Source organism: Oncorhynchus clarkii, chromosome 26 (assembly GCF_045791955.1).
Source record: "Oncorhynchus clarkii lewisi isolate Uvic-CL-2024 chromosome 26, UVic_Ocla_1.0, whole genome shotgun sequence".
NCBI classification, from domain to species: domain Eukaryota; kingdom Metazoa; phylum Chordata; class Actinopteri; order Salmoniformes; family Salmonidae; genus Oncorhynchus; species Oncorhynchus clarkii.
Genome location: NC_092172.1, coordinates 19,129,642 through 19,154,249, shown reverse-complemented (window position 1 = coordinate 19,154,249; position 24,608 = coordinate 19,129,642). Strand labels below are relative to the sequence as shown.

Genomic DNA, 24,608 nt, shown 5'->3' with positions numbered 1-24,608 from the left:
TGTATGATTATGTAATACATTAACTGTGGTGAAATATGTTTACAATAGATGGATATGAGACATATAGTTACTTATGATTATTAAAATGAATATTCATAATGTCATGATGTCTTTATCATGCTTCAGTCCATCTGTTAGTTCCTGGCTCCAAATCTCTTTGGAATGTCTATAACTAAGCCTAAACCAGAAATGTATGACAAAGGGTGGTGAAAGGAGAGAAGGTCTGAGATAGAAGTGTTTTTTCATGGTAGTACCAGAGTGAATCCTTGCCCTATTCCCATATGCCCTCGGTGACACACCTTGAGGGACAGAAATTATTGGATTGATGGAGGTTATATGTGGTAGCAGAACACACATCTGGCCATCACCTGTCTCCAAGGACAAATTGTCAAGGGCAGAAGAAGGGGAGCAATTACACAAGGAGATGTTGCTCCGGGTACTCCTATAGGCATAATTCCTTCATCTCCTTTCTTTTTTAATGGTAGATGAAGGGACTGTACAGGTGTTCTCCATAAGTACTTTAATACAGACATTTTAGAAAAGGGGTCATGAATGGACAAGGAAAGGAATATAACGTGTGTGTGTGTGCGAGCGCACGTACGCGTGTGCAGTGGGACAGGACACATTTCGGTATCGAAATGGCGTGAACAGTGTTTCCCATGATAGGGGACTGCAGTGGGAACCAATTGCTGTGGAACGGTTCACCAACGGAACGTAAATAAAGTAACACTCAGTGGAACCGCTACATTTAACCAGGCTCAAAAGTGGTTGTCTTACTATCAGGTGAGTTGCAATATCTATTTGCCTCTGATCCCAAATGTAATAGTATAAATCTGAACGACATGACGACCTAGGGCAGTGGTTCCCAACCGGGGGGGTACATGGCCTATCCACAGGGGGTACGTGAGTAGACTCATGAGACCATAGGCCTACTGGTCAAATACTTCAGGGTTACTCCGGGCAGAGAAAAATTCAGTTGGTGGTACAGTAACTGAAAAAGGTTATAAACCACTGACCAAGGGGGGTCTTACAGTAGCTAGCTAACGTTAGGTGTAGGCAGCTAAGTTTGCGCTCACACGAGTAGGAGGAAGACCTCGCCGTACAGTTCACAACAAAGCTCGATATGGATATGATCTATTATATTAGCTAGGCCTAGTTCTAATTTATCTCAGTTTAGTTTGTAAACTAGTTATGTGTGGAAAAGTTAGTACCACGAGAGCCTTTTCACTGCAATGTTTAGCTAGCTAATACATCCACAATTGTGTATGGATATTATAGTCACCACACCAGTTAGTGTAACAGGTAACTAACTAGCTATTATACTGAAAATAGTATAAGAGACTAGCAACTCTCAACTTATTCTGTACATGCCTGTCTCCAGTGTTTTAGGGTGTGTGGCCATGATTAAGTTGGAGCCCTGGATAGAGCAGGTCATCCTGAGTTATGGCACAGAGCCAGAGGAGGAGAAGAACAACACTCTGAAAGCGCATGTTGTGGGGGTAATGAGGCATCTAGTACATACACTTCATGCAAGGCCTGTGTTCCAAGTTTAGAAGGTGTGTGTGTGTGTGTGTGTGTGTGTGTGTGTGTGTGTGTGTGTTTGTGTGTGTGTGTTTGTGTGTGTGTGTGTGTGTGTGTGTGTGTGTGTGTGTGTGTGTGTGTGTGCAAGAGGGCACTTATTTTACACACCTTTTTTTGTGTGTATTTTTTTACCCTTTTTTTCTCCCCAATTTCATGGTATCCAATTGTAGTTACAGTCTTGTCTCATCGCTGCAACTCCCGTACAGACTCGGGAGAGGCGAAGGTCGAGAGCCATGAGTCCTCTGAAACACAACCCAACCAAGCCACACTGCTTCTTGACACAATGCCCATCCAACCCGGAAGCCAGCCGCACCAATGTGTTGGAGGAAACACCGTACACCTGGCGACCGTGTGCACTGCACCTGGCCCGCCACAGCAGTCGCTAGTGCGAGATGAGACAAGGATATCCCTGCCGGCCAAACCCTCCCTAACCCAGATGATGCTGGACCAATTGTGCGCCGCCCCATGCGCCTCCCGGTCGCAGCTGGCTGCGACAGAGCCTGGACTCGAACCCAGAATCTCTAGTGGCACAGCTAGCACTGCGATGCAGTGCCTTAGACCACTGCGCCACTCGGGAGGCTGCACACACCTTTCTGTCTCTCTCTGTAGGTTGGCCAGATGTCAGAGTCCCAGGCCCAGGAGACTAAGGGTTTGACAACGTTGCTGTTCCTCTCTGATGGAGTGGTGCACATCCCCGCCATACTGACCCAGGACTCCTGGCAGACTCTTCAGGAGTGAGTTAACATTTAGGACAAGCCAAGGGGCCTATAAGATCGTATTAAATGACATGTATGTCTAAAACCCATCTATAAACCATATCTTGTTAAGCCCAGTACAAATCTAACAGCCAACATAAGGAGAAACAAGACGAGACAAAACATATTAAGATAATATTATTTTCCATCTATCTGTATCCTCTGGCAGGCAGGAGGACCGTGAGTACTTATCCAGTCTCATGAATTGCACAGTGTGTGTGTTTTTATACACACTGAAGTTCAACATGGACTCTGAACAGGTGCGTGTGAATGATACTATGATACTGGTACTAGTAGTCCTTTGGTCTTAGAGAGACAGTTCATGTTCTTTAGTCTTTACCACTCATATTTTATTTTACTCTAAATGTGTCCTCATCTCCTCAGACAAAGAGCCAGTTTTACTTATCGGTTGGTGAGCTGACCACCACATCAGCTGGGGATGCTAAAGACAACACCCCTTGCTGGTAAGAGACGCACATCCTGGCCTCTAAATCCAGACACATACACACCACAGGAGGTTGGTAGCACCTTAATTGGGGAGAACAGGCTCATTCTATTGACTGGAGTGGATTGAGTGAAATGGTAACAAATGCATCAAACACATGGTTTCCAGGTCTTTGATGCCATTCCATTTGCTCCGTTTCAGCCATTATTATGAGCCGTTCTCTCCTCACGATCCTCCTGTTCTACACACATTAAATGTAGTGACTCTCCAACTGGCTTTTGTTTCAGCACATCGCTCAACTCAGTCAGACAAAGGATCTGTACAACATGGAGGTGAGCATGGGGTGTGTGTATTTATTATTTATTTTAATTAACTAGGTAAGTCAGTTAAGAACAAATTCTTATTTACAATGACGGCCTACCAAAAGGCCTCCTGCGGGGATGGGTCTGGGATTAAAAATAAATGTAAAAAAAATATAGGACAAAACACATCACGACGAGAGACAACAAAACATTACATAAAGAGAGACCTAAGACAACAACATAGCTTGGCAGCAACACATGACAACACAGCATGGTAGCAACAAAACATGGAAGCAGCACAACATGGTAGCAGAACAAAACAGGATACAAACATTATTGGGAACAGACAACAGCACAAAGGGCAAGAAGGTAGAGACAAGTGTCTGTGTTTGCTAATTTTTTTGTTGTTGCGTATAATACATGTGTACATTACGTTGTATATTGTATTTGTTGATAATGTGTTTTCTTTTATCCCCAGATCCCTGCTTGCTCAGGATTCTGTCCATACTCAGAACATCCAGTCTGGTACGGAACTCTATACACTCTGCACTACATTGATGATTTGTATCCTTATTGTTTGCCACACCTGTGTATATGACTGTGTTTCCTGTCTCCTAGAGTTCAGTCTGTCAGAGCTGCTGGGGGAGTGGCAGCATGACCGGCGCCAGTCTCTGTTGAAGGATGTGATGGAACTCCTGAGGACGCCCACAAACCTCCCCTCCCCACAGGCCTCAACCTCCAACGCCCTCACACACACTGGCACCAGATGGGCTATTGAAAGGTTCAGATATAAGGTGTGTGTGTGACCAACCTATTAAATGTAAGAAAACAGTAGGAAATCTGCAACTTTACAAGAAGATTGTTGTTTTTTCCTAGAGGGAGGATACTTTCAATGTCCCTGTGTCTCACCTACACATCCCAGACAATCTGAGTCAGAAACTGCACGCACCCTCAGGTAACATTTAAGGGTGTCTCACCATCTCTCTCACTCCTGAAAATCATCTATACCTGTTCTGTCTTTCTGAACTGACCGTTGTGTTTTATTTAGAAGACAGTGAAACGCAGAGTGGACTGGTCCCTCCATCTGAAGACAGACCGACAGACCCACCAGAGACAGATCAACCAATCGTTGCTGCTGACAGCAGGCAGACTGACAGGCCAGTGCCTCTGGAGAGAAGACATCCTGCCCATGAGCCCACACTTTCTCGTGACTTATGTTTGTTAACTGGTCCGTGCTGTAGATTAAGTATTTGTTATCAGTTACTGCTAGCTGAAGTATGCTGCTACCACAATAGAGCCCAGTGTGTGTACAAATATCTCTATTTTTCTCTCCCTCTCTCCAGAGGAGAGTATGGAATGCGAGGTGGTGTCAGGGATGACCGGAGGAGCAGTGGCGAGCCCATGGGACATGTTTGCTCCAGCAGCAGAGCTGCTCAGGACCTCCTCTGCATCTGATGGTGTGCTCCTTTCCTTTTAACTTTTTAATCATTCAACCTCTATACACACACACACACACACACACACACCACACCATGCACATTTATCTTTGTGCCGTACTACAGATATTATGACTTCTGTCTCTCATTGGTTCCCTGACAGAATCCATCACCTCGGAGCCCCTCCCCCTCCAGAAGAGCCAGTCTCTGCTTGACTCCACTCCACAACCAGTCACTCTTGCAACATTTCCCCTGGCAACCAGCACCCAGTTGCCATCCCTGACCCCTGGGGCCACCCAAAGGTCAGGCGAGCGCTCCCTTCCTCCTTATCAAAAACCAGGCCCCTCCCACAGCCTACTCCCCTCCAGTGGCTCCTCCTCCTCTGTGAGTCTATCTACAAAGAACCAACACTCTGGCATGAAGCTCCACCACGGTAGCTCAAACACAGCACATCAACTTACAATCACAGAGCAGCAGGATCAGGTGGAGGAAGAGGAGGATGTTGTGAAGAGGTGGTGTAGTAAGGCTAAGAGGAAGAGTTCCGTGCAGACCCCCGAGGATAATGATATCACCTTGGAGGAGGAAGATATGCAGAAGAAACGCAGCCCGCCCTCCTGGATGTTTGACACTCAGGATATTCCCAGGATTGGGGAGGGAAGCAGCTGCAATCAGAACACAGTTGCAGCAATAGCCCCCCAGAGGCCCTCCAATGTAAGGGCGACCAGTTTTAAACCAAGAAATAGGATTTATATTGACCATTTAGTGGAATTTTGAACCTGCCCATTTTGTTAGATTGGTGTGAAGTAAATTATCTGTCTTGCTCTCTCAGGTTCACAGTGATGGCACTTTGTTCTCATATTCTTATCAGCTGTGTGGCCGCATTTCGAAGGATTTAAGCCATTTAAAGTGAGTAAACCGTGTGTGCGTGTGTACCGTGCCTTCGGAAAGTATTCAGACCCCTTGGCTTTTTCCACATTTTGTTACTTTCAGCCTTATTCTAAAATGGATTTTTTTAAAAATTAAATCCTCAGCAATCTACACATAGTACCCCATAATGACAATGTGAAAACAGGTTTTTAGAAATTTTTGCAAATGTATAAAAAAACAGAAATATGCAAGTATTCAGACCATTTGCTTTGAGACTCGAAATTGAGCTCAGGTGCACCCTGTTTCCATTGATCATCCTTGAGACGTTAAGTCTACCTGTGGTAAATTCAATTGACTGGACATGATTTGGAAAGGCACACACCTGTCTATAAGGTCCCACAGTTGACAGTGCATGTCAGATGAAAAACCAAGCCATGAAGTCAAAGGAATTGTCAGTAGATTGTCCACATTGACTCAGTACCCCCTGTATATAGCCTTGTTATTGTTATGTAATTTTCTTGTTACTTTTTTATTTTCTTTTGTAAATATTTTCTAAACTCTATTTCTTGAACTGCGTTGTTGGTTAAGGGCTTGTAAGTAAGCATTTCACGGTAAAGTCTACACCTGTTGTATTCGGAGCATGTAACAAAAAAAATGTGATTTGATTTAGAGCTCAGAGACAGGATTGTGTAGAGGCACAGATCTGGGGAAGGGTACCAAAACATTTCTGCAGCATTGAAAGTCCCCAAGAACACAGTGGCCTCCATCATTCTTAAATGGAAGCAGTTTGGAACCACCAAGACTTCCTAGAGCTGGCGGCCTGGCCAAACTGAGCAATCGGGGGATAAGGGCCTTGGTCAGGGAGGTGACCAAGAACCCGATGGTCACTCTGACTGAGCGCTAGAGTTCCTCTGTGGAGATGGGAGAACCTTCCAGAAGGACAACTATCTCTACAACACCACCAATCAGGCCTTTATGGTAGAGTGGCCAGACGAAAGCCACTCCTCAGTAAAAGGCACATGACAGCCCGCTTGGAGTTTTCCAAGAAGCACCTAAAGACTAAGACCATGAGAAACAAGATTATTTGGTCTGGTGAAACCAAGATTGACCTCTTTGTCCTGAATGCCAAGTGTCACTTCTGGAGGAAACCTGGCACCATCCCTACGGTGAAGCATGGTGGTGGCAGCATCATGCTGTGGGAATGTTTTTCAGCTACAAGGACTGGGAGACTAGTCAGGATCGAGGGAAAGATGAACGGAGCAAAGGACAGCAAGATCCTTGATGAAAACCTGCTCCAGACCGCTCAGGACCTCAGACTGGGTAGAAGGTTCCCCTTCCAACAGGACAACGACCCTAAGCACACAGCCAAGACAGTGGCTTTGGGACAAGTCTCTGAATGTCCTTGAGTGGCCCAACCAGAGCCTGGACTTGAACCAGATTGAACATCTCTGGAGAGACCTGAAAATAGCTGTGCAGCAACGCTCCCCATCGAACCTGACAGAGCTTTAGGATATGCAGAGAAGAATGGGAGAAACTCCCCAAATAGAGGTGTGCCAAGCTTGTAGCGCCATACCCAAGAAGACTCAAGGCTGTAATCGCTGCTAAAGGTTCTTTAACAAAGTACTGAGTAATGGGTCTGAATACTTATGTAAATGTATATTTCTAAAATCCTGTTTTTGCTTTGTCATTATGGGATATTGTGTGTAGAATGATGAGGGGGAAAAAACAATTGAATCAATTTTAGAATAAGGCTGTAACCTACCAAAATGTGGAAAGTCAAGGGGTCTAAATACTTTCTGAAGGCACTGTATGTGTGTACAATGTGTAACTGTGTGTGTGTGTCTGTCCGTCCGTACGTATCCTGTAGGATTCCTGATGGCATGTTGCACTGGGCTGTACGGTACCTGGTCCCTTCCATGCAGACGGAGGTTGTCAAGGATACACAGCTGCGACCCCAGACTCACCCCAGTTGACAACCTGAGGTCATCACCCCCATCTTCCCATTGTGTTGAATCCATAGTGTACAGAGGCAGCTTTGTATTTTATGAATCTCTATTGTTATGTTTATGTAACATTCTGAATATTGATACATATACATTAGTAATTGAATTGTCAACTCTATTGTGAAGCAGGCAAATGTGAATTTATCAACAGCAAGATAATTTCATTGTCAGTTACACAGATGTTCTTTCCTTAATTTGACATTTGAATAACACACATGCACTTATTTCCTTATGCAAACATTCACTGGCTGCTATAATAAAATACAAATCATATCAGATGTCCTCTAGAATAATTTTTGCAAAATATAAGCACGACAAAAATAGTCACAGGTACATAATGCTTGTACATAGTGCTTTAAACAATTATATCTACTCAATGGAAGCCAGTGTCATGTGCTGGTGGGGTGGGGGCTTGCCCTGGGGATTCCTGAAGAGGCGAAGGCATAGAGGAAAGGGTTGAGGCAGCTGTTGATGATGGTTAAACCCATGAGGATATTCCAAGCTGAGTCACACACATTCTCCACAACCTTATTCTGCACGGCCAAGTTCACCAGGGCCAGCAGGTTGAACAGGTGCAGCGGAGTCCAGAAGCAGAAGAAGGACACAACAATGCAGGTGACCAGCTTGGTCAGCCTCCGCTGCCTGAACAGGGCCGCCTGGCTCACCCTCTTGTGGAGGTAGAAGTAGGACGTCACCAGGATGCAGCAGGGAACTACAAACCCCAGCAGCGTTTGGACAAGTAGGATGGCCATTTCTTGTCTGTGGTTCTGATAGTGCGAGCTGCAGGATTGTCGGTTGTCGTCTGTCTTGACGTCAAGGACAGAGAAGGCAGGAGAGGCAATGAACCCTGCCAGCCCCCACAGGGACAGGAGGATTGCCTCTTCCCCCATACGGCCCAGCCGCGCCCAGCTGTGGGGGTACAGCACCTGGACGTAGCGCTGTACGCTCAGCAGGGTGATGGTTAGCACACTACCATTCAGGCTGCAATAAATCAGAAAGAAGAGCAGCTTGCAGGCGGCGGAGCCCAAATACCAGTCCCTCAGAAGGTTGTTAATCACTAGAGGCAGGCACAGCAAGACCATCAGGTCACACAGTGCCAGGTTCAGCATCAGACGCATGTTGAAGTTCCCACTCTCAAATTTCCGCCCCACGACAATCAGAACCACCACATTCCCAGGAATTCCCACCATGCAACAGAAGCCCATGATCACGCTGGGCATCACGCGGGTCATGTGCCAGTACGGATAGGACTCTGGCTGCTGCATGGGGCTGAACTGTCCAGACTATTAAAATCCACAGAGAATGCTGGTTAGAAACTCAACAGGGATGTCTCACTACCTCTGTCTGGCTGGGCTGACTGAGACACACTAAGCTCTGAGTCGTTCCCCAGATTGGCTTAACTACTGGTGGTAGTGATGATATGCTGTGAACAAAGAGTACCTGTGTGTGACTCTGGGCTGGGCCTGTTTTGAATATACAACGTGTGTACAGCTCTGTGTTATGTGAAGGTAACAGTCTACCAACATGATACACTCATGTATAGCCTCTTGACCCATGAGAGTTACAGGAAAACCTCAACAGAGGCCCATAACACCCTCACAAACTTTTGTCACCGCCTGGTATGGCAACTGCACCGCCCGCAACCGCAGGGCTCTTCAGAGGGTGGTGCGGTCTGTCCAACGCATCACCGAGGGCAAACTACATGCCTTCCAGGACACCTACAGCACCAGATGTCAAAGGAAGGCCAAAAAGATCATCAAGAACATCAACCACCCAAGCCACGGCCTGTTCCCGCCACTATCATCCAGAAAGCGAGTCAATACAGGTGCATCAAAGCTAGGACTGAGAAACTGAAGAACAGCTTCTATCTCAAGGCCATCAGACTGTTAAACAGCCATCATTAGCCGACTTTCACCCGGTTATGTAACCCTACACCTTAGAGGCTGGGTTATGTAACCGGGCTGGCCACTTTAATAATGTTTACATACTGCTTTACTCATCTCATATTTATATACTGTATTATATTCTACTGTATTTGCCTCGTTAAATATATATATATATATATTTTTTGTCAGTGCCACTCCGACATTGCTCAATGTAATATTCATATATTTCTTAATTTCATTATTTTACTTTTAGATTAGTGTGTATTGTTGTGAACTGTTACATACTACTGCACTGTTGGAGCTAGGAACATAACCACCCGCAAATAACATCTGCTAAATATGTGAATTTGATCAATACAATTAGATTTGATGGAGGAAAGTGCTTTTATTGATGAACCATCATGACCTTATCCATGCAGGGTTATAGTTTTTACATTTAACACAACCTTTGGGTTATGTTGGACAAGGGCAAAGCAATTGGATAGAGTTCGACCACCTCAGAATTTAGTCTCTTAAGATTTTCATCTACAGGAGCTACTTTATTACTGGTTATTACACTCCAGCACGATAGGTGGTGGTACTGCCGAAGTATACCTACTGCATCAAACACGGAACAGGAAAAGGAGAAAGGGAGAAGACAATTTGCGCATGGTTACGTCCTTCCATTTTTCTTTGTTATTGTTATAATACATGTTTTGCATTGCATTTCTACCAGAGGATTTTGGAGTTAGATTTTGTTTAGTGGTATTGGAGCAATGTCGAGTGTGCCTGCTCCGAATCGCTCATCCGCCGGCTGGCCGCGCGGGGTCAGTCAGTTCGGCGGGAACAAATACATGAGCGCGCCTGCAAAACCACTCAGCCTGGAGAGAACCATTAATTTGTGAGTAACAGGATGAAGGGGGGACGAGGATTGGTTTCTAACTTCAGATTATGTGTGTATGTATCGTGGTTATGCAAAGACTCCTAAAATACCAGTCTCATTCAATTGTATGGTAAAATTAATGGATTGCAAGCTTTGCAGTAGCCAAAATCCGATTAAAGTTAGACGTTGGTTACATTAGTCGGAACACGGCTATGACACGATCAGGTTAGCACAGAGTTGGCGAGAGATATGGCTCGGAAAATTGACCTCAATCCCAGTTATTCCAACAAATCGAGAATATTTTTTAATGACTGCTAGTTTTTTCGTCAGTATGCTAGGCTAATACTATAGCAGCCCATTGGATTCCATGAAAAGTTTAATCCTAGCCGAAGATGGTGGCTAAATAGGAACCTTAACAAACGATCTTGTCTGTGTAAATGGGCGTTTCATCTCTCGCGTGAGCATGCGTCCCCCCCGTGAGCTCATGCCTCTATAAAAAATAAATAAATATTTTTATAAACTGGGTAGCTCAGGTCCTGAATGCTGATTGGCTGACAGGCATGGTATATCAGACTGTACCACGGGTATGACAACATTTATTTTTACTACTCTAATTACGTTGGTAACCAGTTTATAATAGCAATAAGGCGATATATGGTTTTGTGATATATGGTCAATATACCACGGCTACGGGTTGTGTCCAGGCACTCCATGTTCCGTCGTACGAAAGAACAGCCATACCCCCCCCCCCCCCCCAGGCCTTATTGCTTAAATAACTAACCCAAGATAGTTCATCTGTGTCATTTACAGTGGTAGTAAATTAAGCATCGTGAGCAGAATTATATTATAACAAATCAAAACGGAATTAAAAAGAAGGCTGGACTCCAAAAAACACGTTGGCATACAACAACTTCCATTGACAATATTAAATATGTTAATTATGTTAATTAGCCTAACGATGAACCCTTGTATTGATGTGAAAACAAATTTGTATTCATATGAATTAATCTATTATGTTTGTAAAATGTGAAACAAGTACAAGCTAGCGAGATCTTTCTTCTTCTTTAGGATTTGATTGTCAGATTGCATCCAACTTTTAGGTGCATACACCACCACCTATTGCACTGCTGTGAGACCATTCACGGCCTACCTACATTAAATTCTTGATACAGTAGTGGAAAATTGCCCCTCCTACTATTTGCCCTATAATAATAAAAACTCCACCCCATTCCACTATTTAACCCTATCTAATCCTACTCCAGACCACGGGTCTTGAGAGGACAGAACACTACCGCTCAACACCCGCTAGTGAGATCCTATTGGCACGTTGTAGCATGTATTTGCATATTTCCGTTAGGGAACGCCTACTCTGAAGTGCGTGTGTGCAATAGCTCAATTCACTCGTGCACTCCTAAACAACACCACCTTTAGAAACTTTGCAAAAGGGTTAAATCTACAAAATGCTGTCCACTCTGTTACAGATTCTAGTTTTGAAAACAGAAAATATTATTAAGATCAAGATCAAATGTATTAAGATAAAATGTTTAATCAATGAGAAAATTTGCAGAATGTCTGCCAAAATCCATCTTGCTCCATCTTCTCCCACTGCCAGCCACTGGGCTTCCTCTCATCACCATATTTGGTAGTGAGTGGAAATGCCAACCAGATGCTTCACATTTACATCAGGTGAAATATCTGGCTTGTTCTGTTGGCTAATTCTTCTGTCTTGAGCTAGCTTTGGTCTACTTATTGTCCCCTCCCTTTCACTCCACCTGTCCCGCCCAGATAACATTTGCCAGTGAGATGTCTCGCCCTGGGGCACCCACGGGAAGGGGGCAATAAGTAAACCAGAGTGCATGTTATTAGAGGCATGCTATGGGATGTGCACCCTTAAAAATGGTATTCATGACATTGTGTTTCAGATACCCTCTCACCAACTACACATTTGGGACCAAGGAGCCTCTGTATGAAAAGGACAGTTCAGTGGCAGCACGGTTCCAGAGGATGAGGGAGGAGTTTGACAAGCTGGGCATGCGGAGGGCAGTGGAGGGAGTGCTTATTGTCCATGAACACAGGTTGCCCCATGTACTGCTGTTGCAGCTGGGAACCACCTTCTTCAAACTGTAAGCACTACCACCAACCAAGCACAGCCTGCAGGAGTTACACCAACAGTCTGTTTGTTTTTAAAGTGTGCATGCGTGTTTGTATGGTTCTCTTATAGGGTTGTCTGTATGTCTCTTTCAGGCCAGGTGGAGAGCTGTGTCCGGGGGAGGATGAGGTGGATGGGCTGAAACGCCTGATGACAGAGGTACGATACACATGCACTCTCAAAGGAGGCCGGCCAGAGTTGGTATCACAACCTCAGATGACATCCATCCTAGCGTTCACTTAGCTCTCAAACTCTTCTTCTCTGTATGTAGGGTTTTCAGCCATTCCATTCCCCTACGTTTGGCTCCGTTTAAACTCCAATTCCAATGCTGTGTTTTAACGTTTAGAAACATCAATAATCATTGTTTTGAGAAAGAATCTTTTAAAAAATACCTTATTGTAGCAGGTTTGCACACATTGTGTGCCTCCAGTTGATGAACAACACTTCCTCCCCAGTTAGCTCACACACAGGTAGCTAATTAGCACAGGTGGCAGCCTATGTCTGCCGTAAACAAGAGCTGTAACATGGAGATATGGTCTTGTGGGAACACAAACCTAACCCTATAAAGGTGTGTAGTAATTTACAGTTTGAAAATATATATATTTTTTAATTTTTCGCTGATATGAAAGATGTATTCTTTATGCTTCCAAAACAGTACTGCGTGTTAATATTTAGAGAAAGTGTCAGGGGCTCTTAACAAAACGCTAAAGTAGTTTGCATCTACCAGTGGGGTAACATTCTCTAAGATCCTGCAGGAAGCCGTGATGCCATAGTGATTGTCTTTACTGTGTCTTTGTCAGATCCTGGGCCGGCAGGACGGGGTGAAGCAGGATTGGGTGATCGATGACTCCATCGGAAACTGGTGGCGCCCCAACTTTGAACCCCCACAGGTGAGCACATCCCCAAAACACAGTATAGTTTACACTGAAATGTATCGAGGAGGAGATATTGAGCCTACAGTAAATATTTGTGTTTGTCTGTTCTGCTGCAGTATCCCTACATTCCAGCCCACATCACTAAACCCAAGGAGCATAAAAAGCTCTTCCTGGTTCAACTGCAGGAAAAAGGTAAGTTCCCCTTAGCTAGTCAAAATATGTTCTACATACTCTACACACATAATCTTGAGTGATATTTGCGTCTGTGTCTCTCAGCTCTGTTTGCAGTCCCAAAGAACTACAAACTGGTGGCAGCCCCTCTGTTTGAGCTTTATGACAACGCCCCCGGCTATGGGCCAATCATATCCAGCCTACCGCAACTACTAAGCAGGTAGTGTGTGTGTGTGTGTTGTATATTGTGTATTAAGCACTTTTGTGTGTGTGTTAGAATGGGTGTGTGAGCTCAGGTATGCTGTATATTCATATTTATTTCCTGTAGGTTCAACTTTATCTACAACTAAATGGTACGAGAATGGGCACAGTGGCTAGCTGTCTCTGTGAGTGCAGCCAATTATGGGTGAAATGAAGACATGGAGGTGAAGTAAAACAATGTGGGGAAATCCAAATAAGGCTACTCACCCTCTGGCTTCCCGGTAAGGCTGAACAAAAAACCCACCACCTCAAGAGAAGGGACTGTAAAATGTGCTGTTTACAATGATGGAAGAAAATACACTGTCAGAATTTTTGTTTGGATCTGAAAAAAATCAGTCATTTCTTACATGATTAAACTGCAACCCTGTGTCTCAAGAATCAGATTTTATGCTCTTGCAGCAGAATACATTTGTTTGATTAAAGAAACAACAGCATTGAGTTTCCTGTTGTGTTTTAACCTGTTTTACTGTCATGCTATTTCATTTTCTTTAAAATAAATAAATGAGTCTTTTCATTTAGACTTGGTCTCTTATAACAAGTGTGTTGATGACCTCTTGGCTTTGATGTATTGTTTTCACTATAGCATATATAATCTCTTTGATGCCATTTGGAATCAATGTCAACTTTCACTGCTATATTGACATAAGGAAGTAGGTGGCTGCAAAATGAAGTAGATGGCTGCAAATGCTTTACTTTTTAACTCTTTGACAAAAGAGATGCTAGTTCTAGGTCCCCAGAAACAAAGAGATCTGCTGTCGGATCTGACAATGAATATCAATGGTTGCGCTGTCCTCTCAAATAAAACTGAAGGACCTCGGCGTTACTCTGGACCCTGATCTCTTTCTATGAACATGTCAAAATGTGTCCCACCGACCCCCTCGAGTTTAAAGCATTGCGAAAGAAGAGTCGTTTGTGAGCCAAGTGAGCCGGCTCTTTTAAATGTAATGAGCCAAATGAACCGGCTCACCGAAAAGACTCGGAACCACTAACGTCCTGCTGTGTTATGACGCAATTTAACCGCGACTCATTTATACAAAAATGAATTGTAAACGACAGCGAGATAGCGAGAATGCCGAGAAAGGAAAGAAGAGAAATAAACGCGAAGAGAGAGCAGAACTTTCTGCACTACTCGAGGACGAAGATGTGAAAAGGGGAGTGAAGGAATCATGGTCGCAGCGAGCGCAGTACTCTCATGGTCAGCTACTTTCTAGCTAGCTATCTTAGCTACATGTGTTTACACCGAGCACATGCTTTGGCTAGTCTTGTTACATAGATAGTTATTTTTATTGATACGCTATTAGTCTCCCTACATATCAATATTGTCAGTCAAGTGCAAAGCTTTAGTCAACTTTGCTTTCATGACCACTGATTTGAAAGCACTAAAACGTGGGTCAAACTATCTTCCTCAAACATCACTTTTCATGAAGTTTATTTTTTTTTTACAAGTCTTATACATCAACAATGCAACAACAATACAATACAAATCATATTACGAACATAGAGTAAATTACACCGTAGAATATATATATATTTTTTTAGCTTAGGTATAATACGGGAATGCACAATTTATAGCTAATATTTACGCGTGTATTGGAGAGGGGGGCAGTGTATAAACTGAGCAGTGTAATAAGAGTCTGGTAGCAGAAGTTGTGATATGTGTGTGTAGCATTCAGAAAGTATTCTGACCCCTTCACATTTTCCACATTTGTTACGTTGCAGCCTTATTCTAAAATTGATTGTGTTTTCTCGTCAATCTACACACAATACCCCATAATGACAAAGCAAAAACAGAATTGTTATACATTTTTCAAATGTATTAAAAATAAGAAACAGTACTTTCTTCAAGCACCTTTGGCAGCAATTACAGCCTTGAGTTTTCTTGAGTATGACGCTACAAGCTTGGCACAAGACTATTTGGTGAGTTTCTCTTATTCTTCTCTGCATGTCCTCTCAAGCTCTGTCAGGTTGGATGGATAGCGTTGCTGCACAGCTATTTTCAGGTCTCTCCAGAGATGTTCAATTCCGGACTCTGGCTGGGCCACTCAAGGACATTCAGGGACTTGTCCCAAAGCCACTGCTGCGTTGTCTTGGCTGTGTGCTTAGGGTCGTTGTGCTGTTGGAAGTCAGGTTCTGAGTGCTCTGGAGCAGGTTTTCATCAAGGATCTCTCTGTACTTAGCTCCATTCATCTTTCCCTCGATCCTGACTAGTCTCCCAGTCACTGCTGCTGAAAAACATCCCCACAGCATGATGCTGCCACCATAATGATTCACCGTAGGGATGGTGCCAGGTTTCCTCCAGAAGTAACGCTTGGCATTCAGGCCAAATAGTTCAATCTTGGTTTCATCAAACCAGAGAATCTTGTTTCTCATAGTCAGAGTCATTTAGGTACAGAGGAACTCTGTCAGAGTAACCCTGTCAGAGTAACCATCAGGTTCTTGGTCACCTCCTTGACCAAGGCCCTTCTCCCCCGATTGCTCAGGGTGTCTTGGTGGTACCAAACTTATTCCATTTAAGAATGGAGGCCACTGTGTTCTTGGGGACCTTCAATGCAGCACAATTGTCAGCTCCGGGATTCGATCCAGCAACCTTTCAGTTACTGGCCCAACACTCTAATCACTAAGCTACCTGCCGCCCCTGTGCCTTGACACAATCCTGTCTCAAAGCTCTACAGACAATTCCTTATACCTCATGGCTTGGCTTTTGCTCTGACATGTACTGTCAACTGTGGGACCTTATATAGACCGGTGTGTGCCTTTCCAAATCATGTCCAATCAATTGAATTTACCACAGGTGGACTCCAATGAAGTTGTAGAAACATCTCAAGGATGATCAATGGAGACAGGATGCACCTGGACTCAATTTTGAGTCTCATAGCAAAGGGTCTGAATACTTATGTACATAAGGCATTACTGTTTATTTTTAATAAATTAGCAATAATGTCTAAACCTGTTTTTGCTTTAAATTATTTTATTTTTTTTAGAATAAGGCTGTAACGTAACAAAATGTGGAAAAAGTCAAGGGGTCTGAATACTGTATATGTGTATGTCTGTGGGTCTGTGCATGAGTGAGCGCATGTGTGCTCAGAACAGGTGGTCAGTCCAGTTCAAGTGTTCAGCAGTCAGATGGCTTGTAGAAAGGATCTGCCACTGAGCCTGTTTGTATCAGACCTCATTTGCCGATACCTTCTCCTTGTGGCTGGGGTGTGTGGGGTCCTTTATGATGTTGTGTGCCTTCCTCGGGCACCAGTTCGAGTAGATGTCCTGGATGGATGGTAGCACCTTCACAGTGATGTACTGGGCCATCTTCACCACCCGGTGGAGGGTCTTCCATTAGTGCACGGAGCAATTCCCATACTAGGCCGTGATGAAAATGGTCAGGACGCTCTTGATTGTGCAGCGGTAGTATTTGGAGGCATGCCGGATTTCTTCAGCCGCCTTAGGAAGTAGAGACCCTGTTGCACCCTCTTGACAAGAGTGGTGGTGTTGTGGATCCATGACATGTCCTCTGTGACGTGGATGCTGAGGAACTTAAAACTAGTGACTCTCTCTACTGCAGTCCCGTTGTTGTGGATCAGGGCTTGTTCCCTCCTCTGCTTCCTGAAGTCAATAATTTTGGGCTCCCGAGTGGCGCAGCGGTCTAAGGCACTGCATCAGTGCAAGAGGTGTCACTATAGTACCTGGTTCAAATCCAGGCTGTATCACATCCAGCCGTGAATGGGAGTACCATAGAGCAGTGCACAATTGGCCCAGCGTTGTCAGGATTTGGCTGGAGTAGGCCGTCATTGTAAATAAGATTTTTTCTTAACTGACTTGCCTAGTTAAATAAAGGTTCAATTAAAAAAAGATTTAAAAAACTCTTTGTTTTGCTTTAGGGAGAGGGAGAAGTTGTTGTCATGACACCACAATGCCAATTCACGTACCTCTTCCCCATAGGCTGACTTGTCATTGTTTGTTATCAGGCCTACAACCGTGGTGATGGAGTTGGTGTTGTGCAAAGCCACGCAGTCCTGGGTGAACAGGGGGTGCAGCAGAGGACCGAGGGCACACCCCTGTGGGACCCCTGTGTTACGAGTCAGTGTGGCGGAGGTGTTGTTGTCAATCCTCACAGCCTGTGGTCTGCCTGTCAGGAGGTCCAGGATCCACTTGCAGAGGGTGGTGTCCAGACCCAGGGCTCTGAGTTTGGTGTCGAGCTTGGAGGGAACGATAGTGTTGAATGCTGAACCGTAATCAATGAACAGCATTCTCACATTGGTGTTCCTCTTGTCCAGATGTGTTACGGCCGTGTGTATAGCGATGGAAATGGATTTGGATCTATTGTAACGGTAGGCAAATTGGAGTGGGTCCAGTCTGCCTGGCAGGCTGGCCTTGGTGTGAGCCATGACCAGCCTCTCGAAGCACTTTATGATGACCGATGTGAATACGAATGGGCTATAGTAATTTGGGCATGACACCTTGTTTTTTTTGGGCCACTGGGACGATGGTGGTCTCCTTAAATCAGGTGGGGACTACAGCCTGGGACAGGTTGAAGATGTCCGAAAAGACATCTGCCAGCTGGTCAGCACACCCTCTGAGGACGCAGCTAGGGATGCCATTTGGGCCGCCGACTTTGAGTATTCACTTTTTTGAGAGTTTTCCTCAAGTCAGCCTTGAAAAGCGAAAACACCTGGTCGTCCGGAGCAGCGAGTCTTCCTGGATGGCTCTTTATTGTCTGCTTCGAAGCAAGCATTCAATGTGTTAAGGTTGTCTGGGAGTGAGGCTTTGGTGGGCAGCGCACAGCTGGATTTGCCTTTGTAGTCTGTGATAGTCAGTAGTCCTTGCCACATGCGACGCGAGTCTGAGTTGTAGAACATCAATTTAAGTTTGAGTCTGTATTGTCTTTTTGCGTCCCTAATCCATTTGCAGAGCTCGTACCTGCTTGCCTTGTACACTTTGCGCACCACCGATTCATCGGGGTTCGTTCTGCTGACATTGAATGCTGCAGTACAGGCTCTCAGCATTGTAGGAAAGGAAAATAGATGAGAGGAAACTGTTTCTATTGTGAGCACTGTATTGTTGAGCATGACATGACACATATATGGCACCCAAAGAGAAGTCACAAAAAAATATGTTTTTGGAGTATTGAGAAGGTTTACCACCTTCCTATGTGCTGTTAGAATGGGTTAGAACCTCAAATGAAAATGTTCCAGAGGTAACAACTGACTCTAAGACATACATTAGTTAATGTTACATTTATTTACATAATTAGTGTTAAAACGTTTTTTATATTGGTAGACCAGTCGTTGAGTGTTCCTCTGGTGTTCCTCTTAAGGGGACCTGGAGCTGGACTGCCACCCTTTCCCTCACTTGCTCATCAGGAACTTCATCCAGGGTGACAGCTTTACAGAGAACCTACAGAGGGAGCTTCTGGACCTCAACTTCCATGAGAAGTCCAACGACCTGTACAAATTTAATCAGGTGAAAAAGGAAAACTGATAGGAATACAGTTTTTAAACGAGTTGCTTCTTGTTCGTAATGTTTCTTTACTCTGCTTTTTGGAGTTGATACTCATTGACAATTTCTCTTACAGTCAGACGACCTGAAAAAGAGAAAAGAGCCTCACATCACAGGCTTGAGGTAATTTGTATGTGTGTGTGAGAGCAATTTAGGGAGGTAGAGAGAACATGTTTGCTTTGTGTGTAGCAGATGGGTATCTGTGTAACTAATGCCTCAGCCTGAAGTGTCTCCACTTGCGCGTGCTTCCACAAGTGTCTCCATTTGGACGACTGAGTAAGACGCTTCAGGATGGTGGTCACGTGTTTTTGAGGCAGAGGTCCTGAGTTCAAGCCTCGGTATGTGCTGAATCAGGGAAAGTGTTACTCACTAAGCAAGCTGTGTGATGTTCTTCACATGTGCATGCTCTCAGTTAGGCTGTTTTTGAGCTTTGCGTGTGATTTCAGGGCAGCACTATTTGGGCTGTTTCGATCCTGGCTGGGGGAAGTGTTGGGGGTAGAACTGGAGCCCATAGTGGATGTTTCCTGTGCCAAGTACCAATACACTGGTCAGTCACATGTTTTTACCTCTACTCTTCAAAAATACCTTAATATTTGCATGCTCCTCCTAGAAAAGAGCAGAAGCACTGAGCTATCCCCCCAAGATATCCTATTCTACCCACTGCATAGTTAGTCTATATGGACATGCATATTTCTGGAATTAATTATGAAATATACATTATCTGTTTCATATCTCTCTCTTTATCTATGCCCTCTCTATCTCTCTGTCGGTAGATGTTCTGTTGTGTCATGATGATGAGTTGGAGGGGAGGCGTGTTGCCTTTATCCTCTACCTTGTCCCTCCATGGGAGAGCAGCGATGGAGGAACCCTGGATCTCTTCAGCACAGATGGTAAGTATTGGTCTGTGGGTGTGTGTATTGGCATGAGTTAAACATGTGTTTTAATTTATAATCTACTTTGTGCATAGATCACTTCCAGCCCCATAGTGTGGTGAAGTCTCTGGTGCCCAGCTGGAACACTCTGATTCTCTTTGAGGTTTCACCCATCTCCTTCCACCAGGTAGTTCTTCCTATACCACTGGGTAACAACAACACACTTCACACCTCTCACCTGTCCAGGTAGCAGTAGTGCAATCTACGGATGGCTGTCTCTCTGTGTGTTTGTCCAGGTTGCAGAGGTGTTGTCAGAGGATAAGTGTCGTCTCTCTCTGAGTGGCTGGTTTCACGGGCCATCTTTGGAGCGACCCCCTCGTCACATCGAGCCCCCCCTCCCAAGGAGCCCCCACCTTCCCAGAGATGTGTGTGTTTGTTCTGAAAGAGTGAACTCACAGCCATAGAGCAAGGATGTGGTCACATGAAATAAATACATGTGTGTGTGTGTGTGCATTTTACCTGAGTGTGTATTTTGTGTGTCTGGTCACAGGAGACACTGCTGCTAGAGTGGCTGAATCCACTGTATCTGGATGTTGACTACCAGTCACAGGTTCAGCAAGAGTTTGAGGACAGCTCTGAGATCCAGCTCAAGAATTTCCTCAAAGTAACACCATTACTCTATCTCTTCATTTCTCCATCTCTGTCCTGCTGCCCCTCTCCTGGTTGACAGTGTCTCTCTCTACAGGAGGAGAAGTTTAAGGAGGTGAGTGAAGCACTGCGATTGACTGATGTCCAGTGGACCAAGCAAGGTCCTCCCAACAGGAGGTGAGCCTGTCGAGTAATTTGTTTGTGTGAGTGAGAGAGAGAGAGAGAGAGAGATCCCTAAGATGTTATGATGACTGTAAATGTATATGATGTGTGTAAATATTTTTGTATATGTGCATTGTGCAGATGTTATGAAGTGGCTTCGTTAGAGTCCTTCCCCCAGTGTGTGAGTGCATGCTGGGAGTTGCTGTGCTCGGAGGCTTTCTTCCTGCTTCTGTCCAACTTCACTGGCCTGAGACTGCACTACCTCAGCCCTAGTGATGAAGACGAGGAGGAAGAGAAGGACCAAGAAGATGAGGAAGAGGGAGAAGCCACAGGGTCATCTGGGGACACACCATCAGCTAATAAGAATAACAAAGGTGTGTTGCTTGTTTGTGTATGTACACTACCGAAGAAAAGTTTTAGAACGCCTACTCATTCAAGGTTTTTTTAAACTATTTTTTACATTGTAGAAAAATAGTGAAGACATCAACACTATGAAATAATACATGGAATCATGTAGTAACCAAAGTCTTCAACAAAAAAACAGATTCTTCAAATAACCATCCTTTGCCTTGATGACAGCTTTGCACACTCTTGGAATTCTCTCAACCAGCTTCACCTGGAATGCTTTTCCAACAGTCTTGAAGGAGTTCTCACATATGCTGAGCACTTGTTGGCTGCTTTTCCTTCACTCTGCAGTCCAACTCATCCCAAACCATCTCAATTTGGTTGAGGTCGAGGGATTGTGGAGACCAGGTAATCTGATGCAGCACTCCATCACTCCTTCTTGGTAAAATAGCCCTTACACAGCCTTGAGGTCTGTTGGGTCATTGTCCTGTTGAAAAACAAATGATAGTCCCACTAAGCCCAAACCAGGTGGGATGGCGTATAACTGCGGAATGCTGTGGTAGCCATGCTGGTTAAGCCTTGAATTGTAAATAAATCACTGACAGTGTCACCAGCAAAGCACCCGACACCATAACACCTCCTCCTCCATGCTTTATGGTGAGAAATACACATGTGGAGATCATCCGTTCGCCCACACCGCATCTCAAAAAGACAAGGCAGTTGGAACCAAAAATCTCCAATTTGGACTCCAGACCAATGGACAAGTTTCCACTGGTCTAATGTCCATAGCTCGTGTTTCTTGGCCCAAGCAAGTCTATTCTTATTGATGTCCTTTATTAGTGGTTTCTTTGCAGCAATTCAACCATGAAGGCCTGATTCACGCAGTCTCCTCTAAACAGTTGATGTTGAGATGTGTCTGTTACTTGAACTCTGTGAAGCATTTATTTGGGCTGCAATTTTTGAGGCTGGTAACTAATGAACGTATCCTCTGCAGCAGAGGTAACTTTGGGTCTTCCATTCCTGTGGCGGTCCTCATGACAGCCAGGACTTGGTATTTTACCAAATAGGGCTATCTTTTGAATACCCCACTACCTTGTCACAACACAACCGATTGGCTCAAACAAATTAAGAAGGAAAGAAATTCCACAAATGAACTTTTAAGAAGGCACACCTGTTAATTGAAATGCATTCCAGGTGACTACCCCAAGAAGCGGTTGAGAGAATGCCAAGAGTGTACAAGGCTGTCATCAAGGCAAAGGTGGCTATTTGAAGAATCTCAAATATAAAATATATTTTGATTTGTTTAACAGGTTTTTTTGGTTACCACGATTCCATATGTGTTATTTCATAGTTTTGATGTCTTCACTATTATTCTACAATGTAGAAAATTGTAAAAATAAAGAAAAACCCTTGAATGAGTAGGTGTTCTAAAACTTTTGACCAGTAGTGTATGTGTGGGTTCGTGTGTGTGTGTTGACCCCTGTGTGTATCCTCAGATATGTGTGTTTGTGAGCCTTGACCTTTCTGTACCTCCTCAGGACTGAATATGCCTTTGTAAGTATGTGTTGACCCCTCTGTGTGTATCCTCAAGAGCCGAGCACACCGGTGTGTGTTGGAGAGCTGCGTCGCTGGGCTCACGGGGACTACACACTACTGCATGATGGAGACGCATCGAAAGCGGAGTACGCCCTTGACCTACTGCTGCCCCTGAGCTGTCCTGGTCAGTCACACACACGCTTAATCACACACACACGCTTTAATCAGACATTCATGCCTAAGCACGCACACACAGACACACAATGTAGGTTAGAATCATAGTTTTGGGAACTATTTTCAAAATTGTAGGTGTGAATGTTATCATACACAATATCAACTCTAAAGTGTAATAACTTGTCTTTTTATTTTTCAGACTGGCAGACCGAGTTTGGGGGCTTCACCTCTTACATTGCTAATGAAGAGGATGAGGAGGTGAGTGATGTCACTGTTCAAATGGCAACTGATCAACTAGATTCCTGTGATTGTCATGGTTGTCATTTCTCATCGGTGTCATCCTGTCCGCAGCTCCTGATGGTGTATCCAGAGGAGAACTCCCTGGCTCTTGTCTACAGGGACAAAGAGACTCTCAAATTTGTCAAACATATCAATCACAGAAGCTCCACCCTACCTATTGGTGATTCTTGTAGGAGGGCAGTTTATGACTTCTCCTTTGTGTATTATGAATGAGTTTTTGTGTGTATGTGTTGAGGTGTATGTGTTTGTAATATAACACCACTGTGAGGGGTGGTCGGTCTACTCTAAAGCCTCATGATGTCATGTGTTCTTCATTAAAGTGAACAGGCAGGCATACCCTGTTACCATGGTTACCTGGTTTTGGTCGGCAGCCACAGAGTAAAACAGATTTTTTTAAATTGTCTACAGTGACAGCATTTGGTAGTATTTTGTGTTCATTATCTTGTGTCATTATTGTTGCCCTGTATGGCTGAGTTGGTAGAGCATGGCGTTAGCAACGCCAGGGTTGTGGGTTTGTTTCCCGGGGCTACCCAGGCGTAAAATATATGCACACATGACTGCAAGTCGCGTTGGATAAAAGCATCTGCTAAATGGAATATAATGTTATTATTATATATTGCTAGTTTATTTGTATGTGTCTGTAGTATGTGTTCAAACTATCTTACAGTATTCATGCTGTCACTGTAAAAATGAATCTGTCTGCAAGGAAAGTAAACTCCAGAGCAGTGATTGAACATTAGAGAACCAAATCCACACACACTCGCACAACCACCACTCCGATGTTACATTCTTCACTTGGATATCAAACTGAATAACAAATTAGTAATAACAGCTAAATGTTTGGCAGACCTATGATTTCACTAATCTTTTTACATTTATTTTTTTTGGCCCATCCCCTCCTACAATTTTTGTTGTTACATTTACATATGACTCATTTTACATACATGGCACTTTTTTTACACAGTAGTTACATAGCAAAATATTGTTATTTTAAATACATTGCATAGTACTTAAACACATCGGTATACATTATATCGTTTTTAGTCACCTTAGTGAAAATATTGAAACAATTGTTGCAATCTGACTTAAATTTCGACAAAGGATGGAGCTACACACTGTAGTTATTGATTGTTACACCAGATATTGTGATTTAACCAGAAGCTTTTGGTATCCATTACTGGGAGTTACAGGTTAGGTACTGTTTGGTGTAGCACAGAGAATTTTCGACCAACTTTAACATGGCGACACTATCTTCGTTCTCGATTCGGGCAAACGTATCTTCTAAAATGTCTGTGTCCAATTGCAAGTGGTGCGAAAATTACCCAATATTAAAATAAATATTTTGCTCCATTAAGTAATCTAACGATGTGTACGCCGCCATCTTGTCTATTTCAAATCTTCTCCCATCGATCGAGATAGGTGTGCCATTTCACTGAAATAGAGAGAATGTGTTTGTGATGGTTACAATCTTACTGCTGTGATCAAAGA

General features: G+C 44.0%; 4 protein-coding genes across 5 annotated transcripts; 3 read left to right on the top strand and 1 right to left on the bottom strand.

Annotated features, from left to right (window-relative positions):
- Positions 1-711: 711 nt before the first annotated feature.
- On the top strand, positions 712-7,665 carry LOC139384663 (uncharacterized). 2 transcript variants are annotated; one of them, XM_071129487.1, is made up of 14 exons: positions 712-783; positions 1,382-1,499; positions 2,191-2,315; positions 2,506-2,596; positions 2,721-2,800; positions 3,069-3,113; positions 3,562-3,608; positions 3,702-3,877; positions 3,960-4,038; positions 4,135-4,311; positions 4,427-4,540; positions 4,683-5,230; positions 5,349-5,425; positions 7,254-7,665. In XM_071129487.1, exons 2-14 carry the CDS (start codon positions 1,401-1,403, stop codon positions 7,357-7,359), a joined length of 1,764 nt encoding a protein of 587 aa, XP_070985588.1. In that variant the 5' UTR covers positions 712-783; positions 1,382-1,400; the 3' UTR covers positions 7,360-7,665. The 2 variants fall into 2 exon arrangements, with proteins under 2 accessions (XP_070985588.1, XP_070985587.1); XM_071129486.1 differs by having other exon boundaries at positions 4,132-4,311.
- Positions 7,666-7,778: 113 nt separating this feature from the next.
- LOC139384564 (leukotriene B4 receptor 1-like) lies at positions 7,779-8,655 on the bottom strand. Its single transcript, XM_071129400.1, has one exon. It carries the CDS (start codon positions 8,652-8,654, stop codon positions 7,779-7,781), a length of 876 nt encoding a protein of 291 aa, XP_070985501.1. The 5' UTR covers position 8,655.
- Positions 8,656-9,876: 1,221 nt separating this feature from the next.
- On the top strand, positions 9,877-14,113 carry LOC139384440 (cleavage and polyadenylation specificity factor subunit 5-like). The gene is made up of 7 exons (XM_071129207.1): positions 9,877-10,155; positions 12,060-12,260; positions 12,382-12,445; positions 13,087-13,176; positions 13,278-13,353; positions 13,438-13,552; positions 13,661-14,113. The coding sequence occupies exons 1-7, from the start codon at positions 10,031-10,033 to the stop codon at positions 13,680-13,682; spliced, it is 693 nt and encodes a 230-aa protein (XP_070985308.1). The 5' UTR covers positions 9,877-10,030; the 3' UTR covers positions 13,683-14,113.
- Positions 14,114-14,530: 417 nt separating this feature from the next.
- LOC139384798 (2-oxoglutarate and iron-dependent oxygenase domain containing 1) lies at positions 14,531-24,483 on the top strand. The gene is made up of 13 exons (XM_071129680.1): positions 14,531-14,788; positions 18,902-19,047; positions 19,160-19,206; positions 19,530-19,630; positions 19,857-19,973; positions 20,051-20,142; positions 20,252-20,380; positions 20,506-20,619; positions 20,701-20,780; positions 20,907-21,139; positions 22,702-22,830; positions 23,020-23,078; positions 23,172-24,483. The coding sequence occupies exons 1-13, from the start codon at positions 14,632-14,634 to the stop codon at positions 23,331-23,333; spliced, it is 1,566 nt and encodes a 521-aa protein (XP_070985781.1). The 5' UTR covers positions 14,531-14,631; the 3' UTR covers positions 23,334-24,483.
- Positions 24,484-24,608: the final 125 nt, after the last annotated feature.

Bases quoted from the DNA above. Each gene is read 5' to 3' on its own strand.
- LOC139384564 (XM_071129400.1), bottom strand. From the start codon at position 8,654: ATGCAGCAGCCAGAGTCCTATCCGTACTGGCACATGACCCGCGTGATG.
- LOC139384663 (XM_071129486.1), top strand. From the start codon at position 1,401: ATGATTAAGTTGGAGCCCTGGATAGAGCAGGTCATCCTGAGTTATGGC. The intron at 2,597-2,720 runs GTGCGTGTGAAT...TCATCTCCTCAG, and splicing joins TCAACATGGACTCTGAACAG to ACAAAGAGCCAGTTTTACTT. The intron at 5,231-5,348 runs GTAAGGGCGACC...TTGCTCTCTCAG, and splicing joins CCCCCCAGAGGCCCTCCAAT to GTTCACAGTGATGGCACTTT.
- LOC139384440 (XM_071129207.1), top strand. From the start codon at position 10,031: ATGTCGAGTGTGCCTGCTCCGAATCGCTCATCCGCCGGCTGGCCGCGC. The intron at 12,261-12,381 runs GTAAGCACTACC...TGTCTCTTTCAG, and splicing joins GGAACCACCTTCTTCAAACT to GCCAGGTGGAGAGCTGTGTC. The intron at 13,354-13,437 runs GTAAGTTCCCCT...TGTGTCTCTCAG, and splicing joins GGTTCAACTGCAGGAAAAAG to CTCTGTTTGCAGTCCCAAAG.
- LOC139384798 (XM_071129680.1), top strand. From the start codon at position 14,632: ATGAATTGTAAACGACAGCGAGATAGCGAGAATGCCGAGAAAGGAAAG. The intron at 19,048-19,159 runs GTGAAAAAGGAA...TTTCTCTTACAG, and splicing joins ACCTGTACAAATTTAATCAG to TCAGACGACCTGAAAAAGAG. The intron at 19,974-20,050 runs GTAAGTATTGGT...CTTTGTGCATAG, and splicing joins GGATCTCTTCAGCACAGATG to ATCACTTCCAGCCCCATAGT.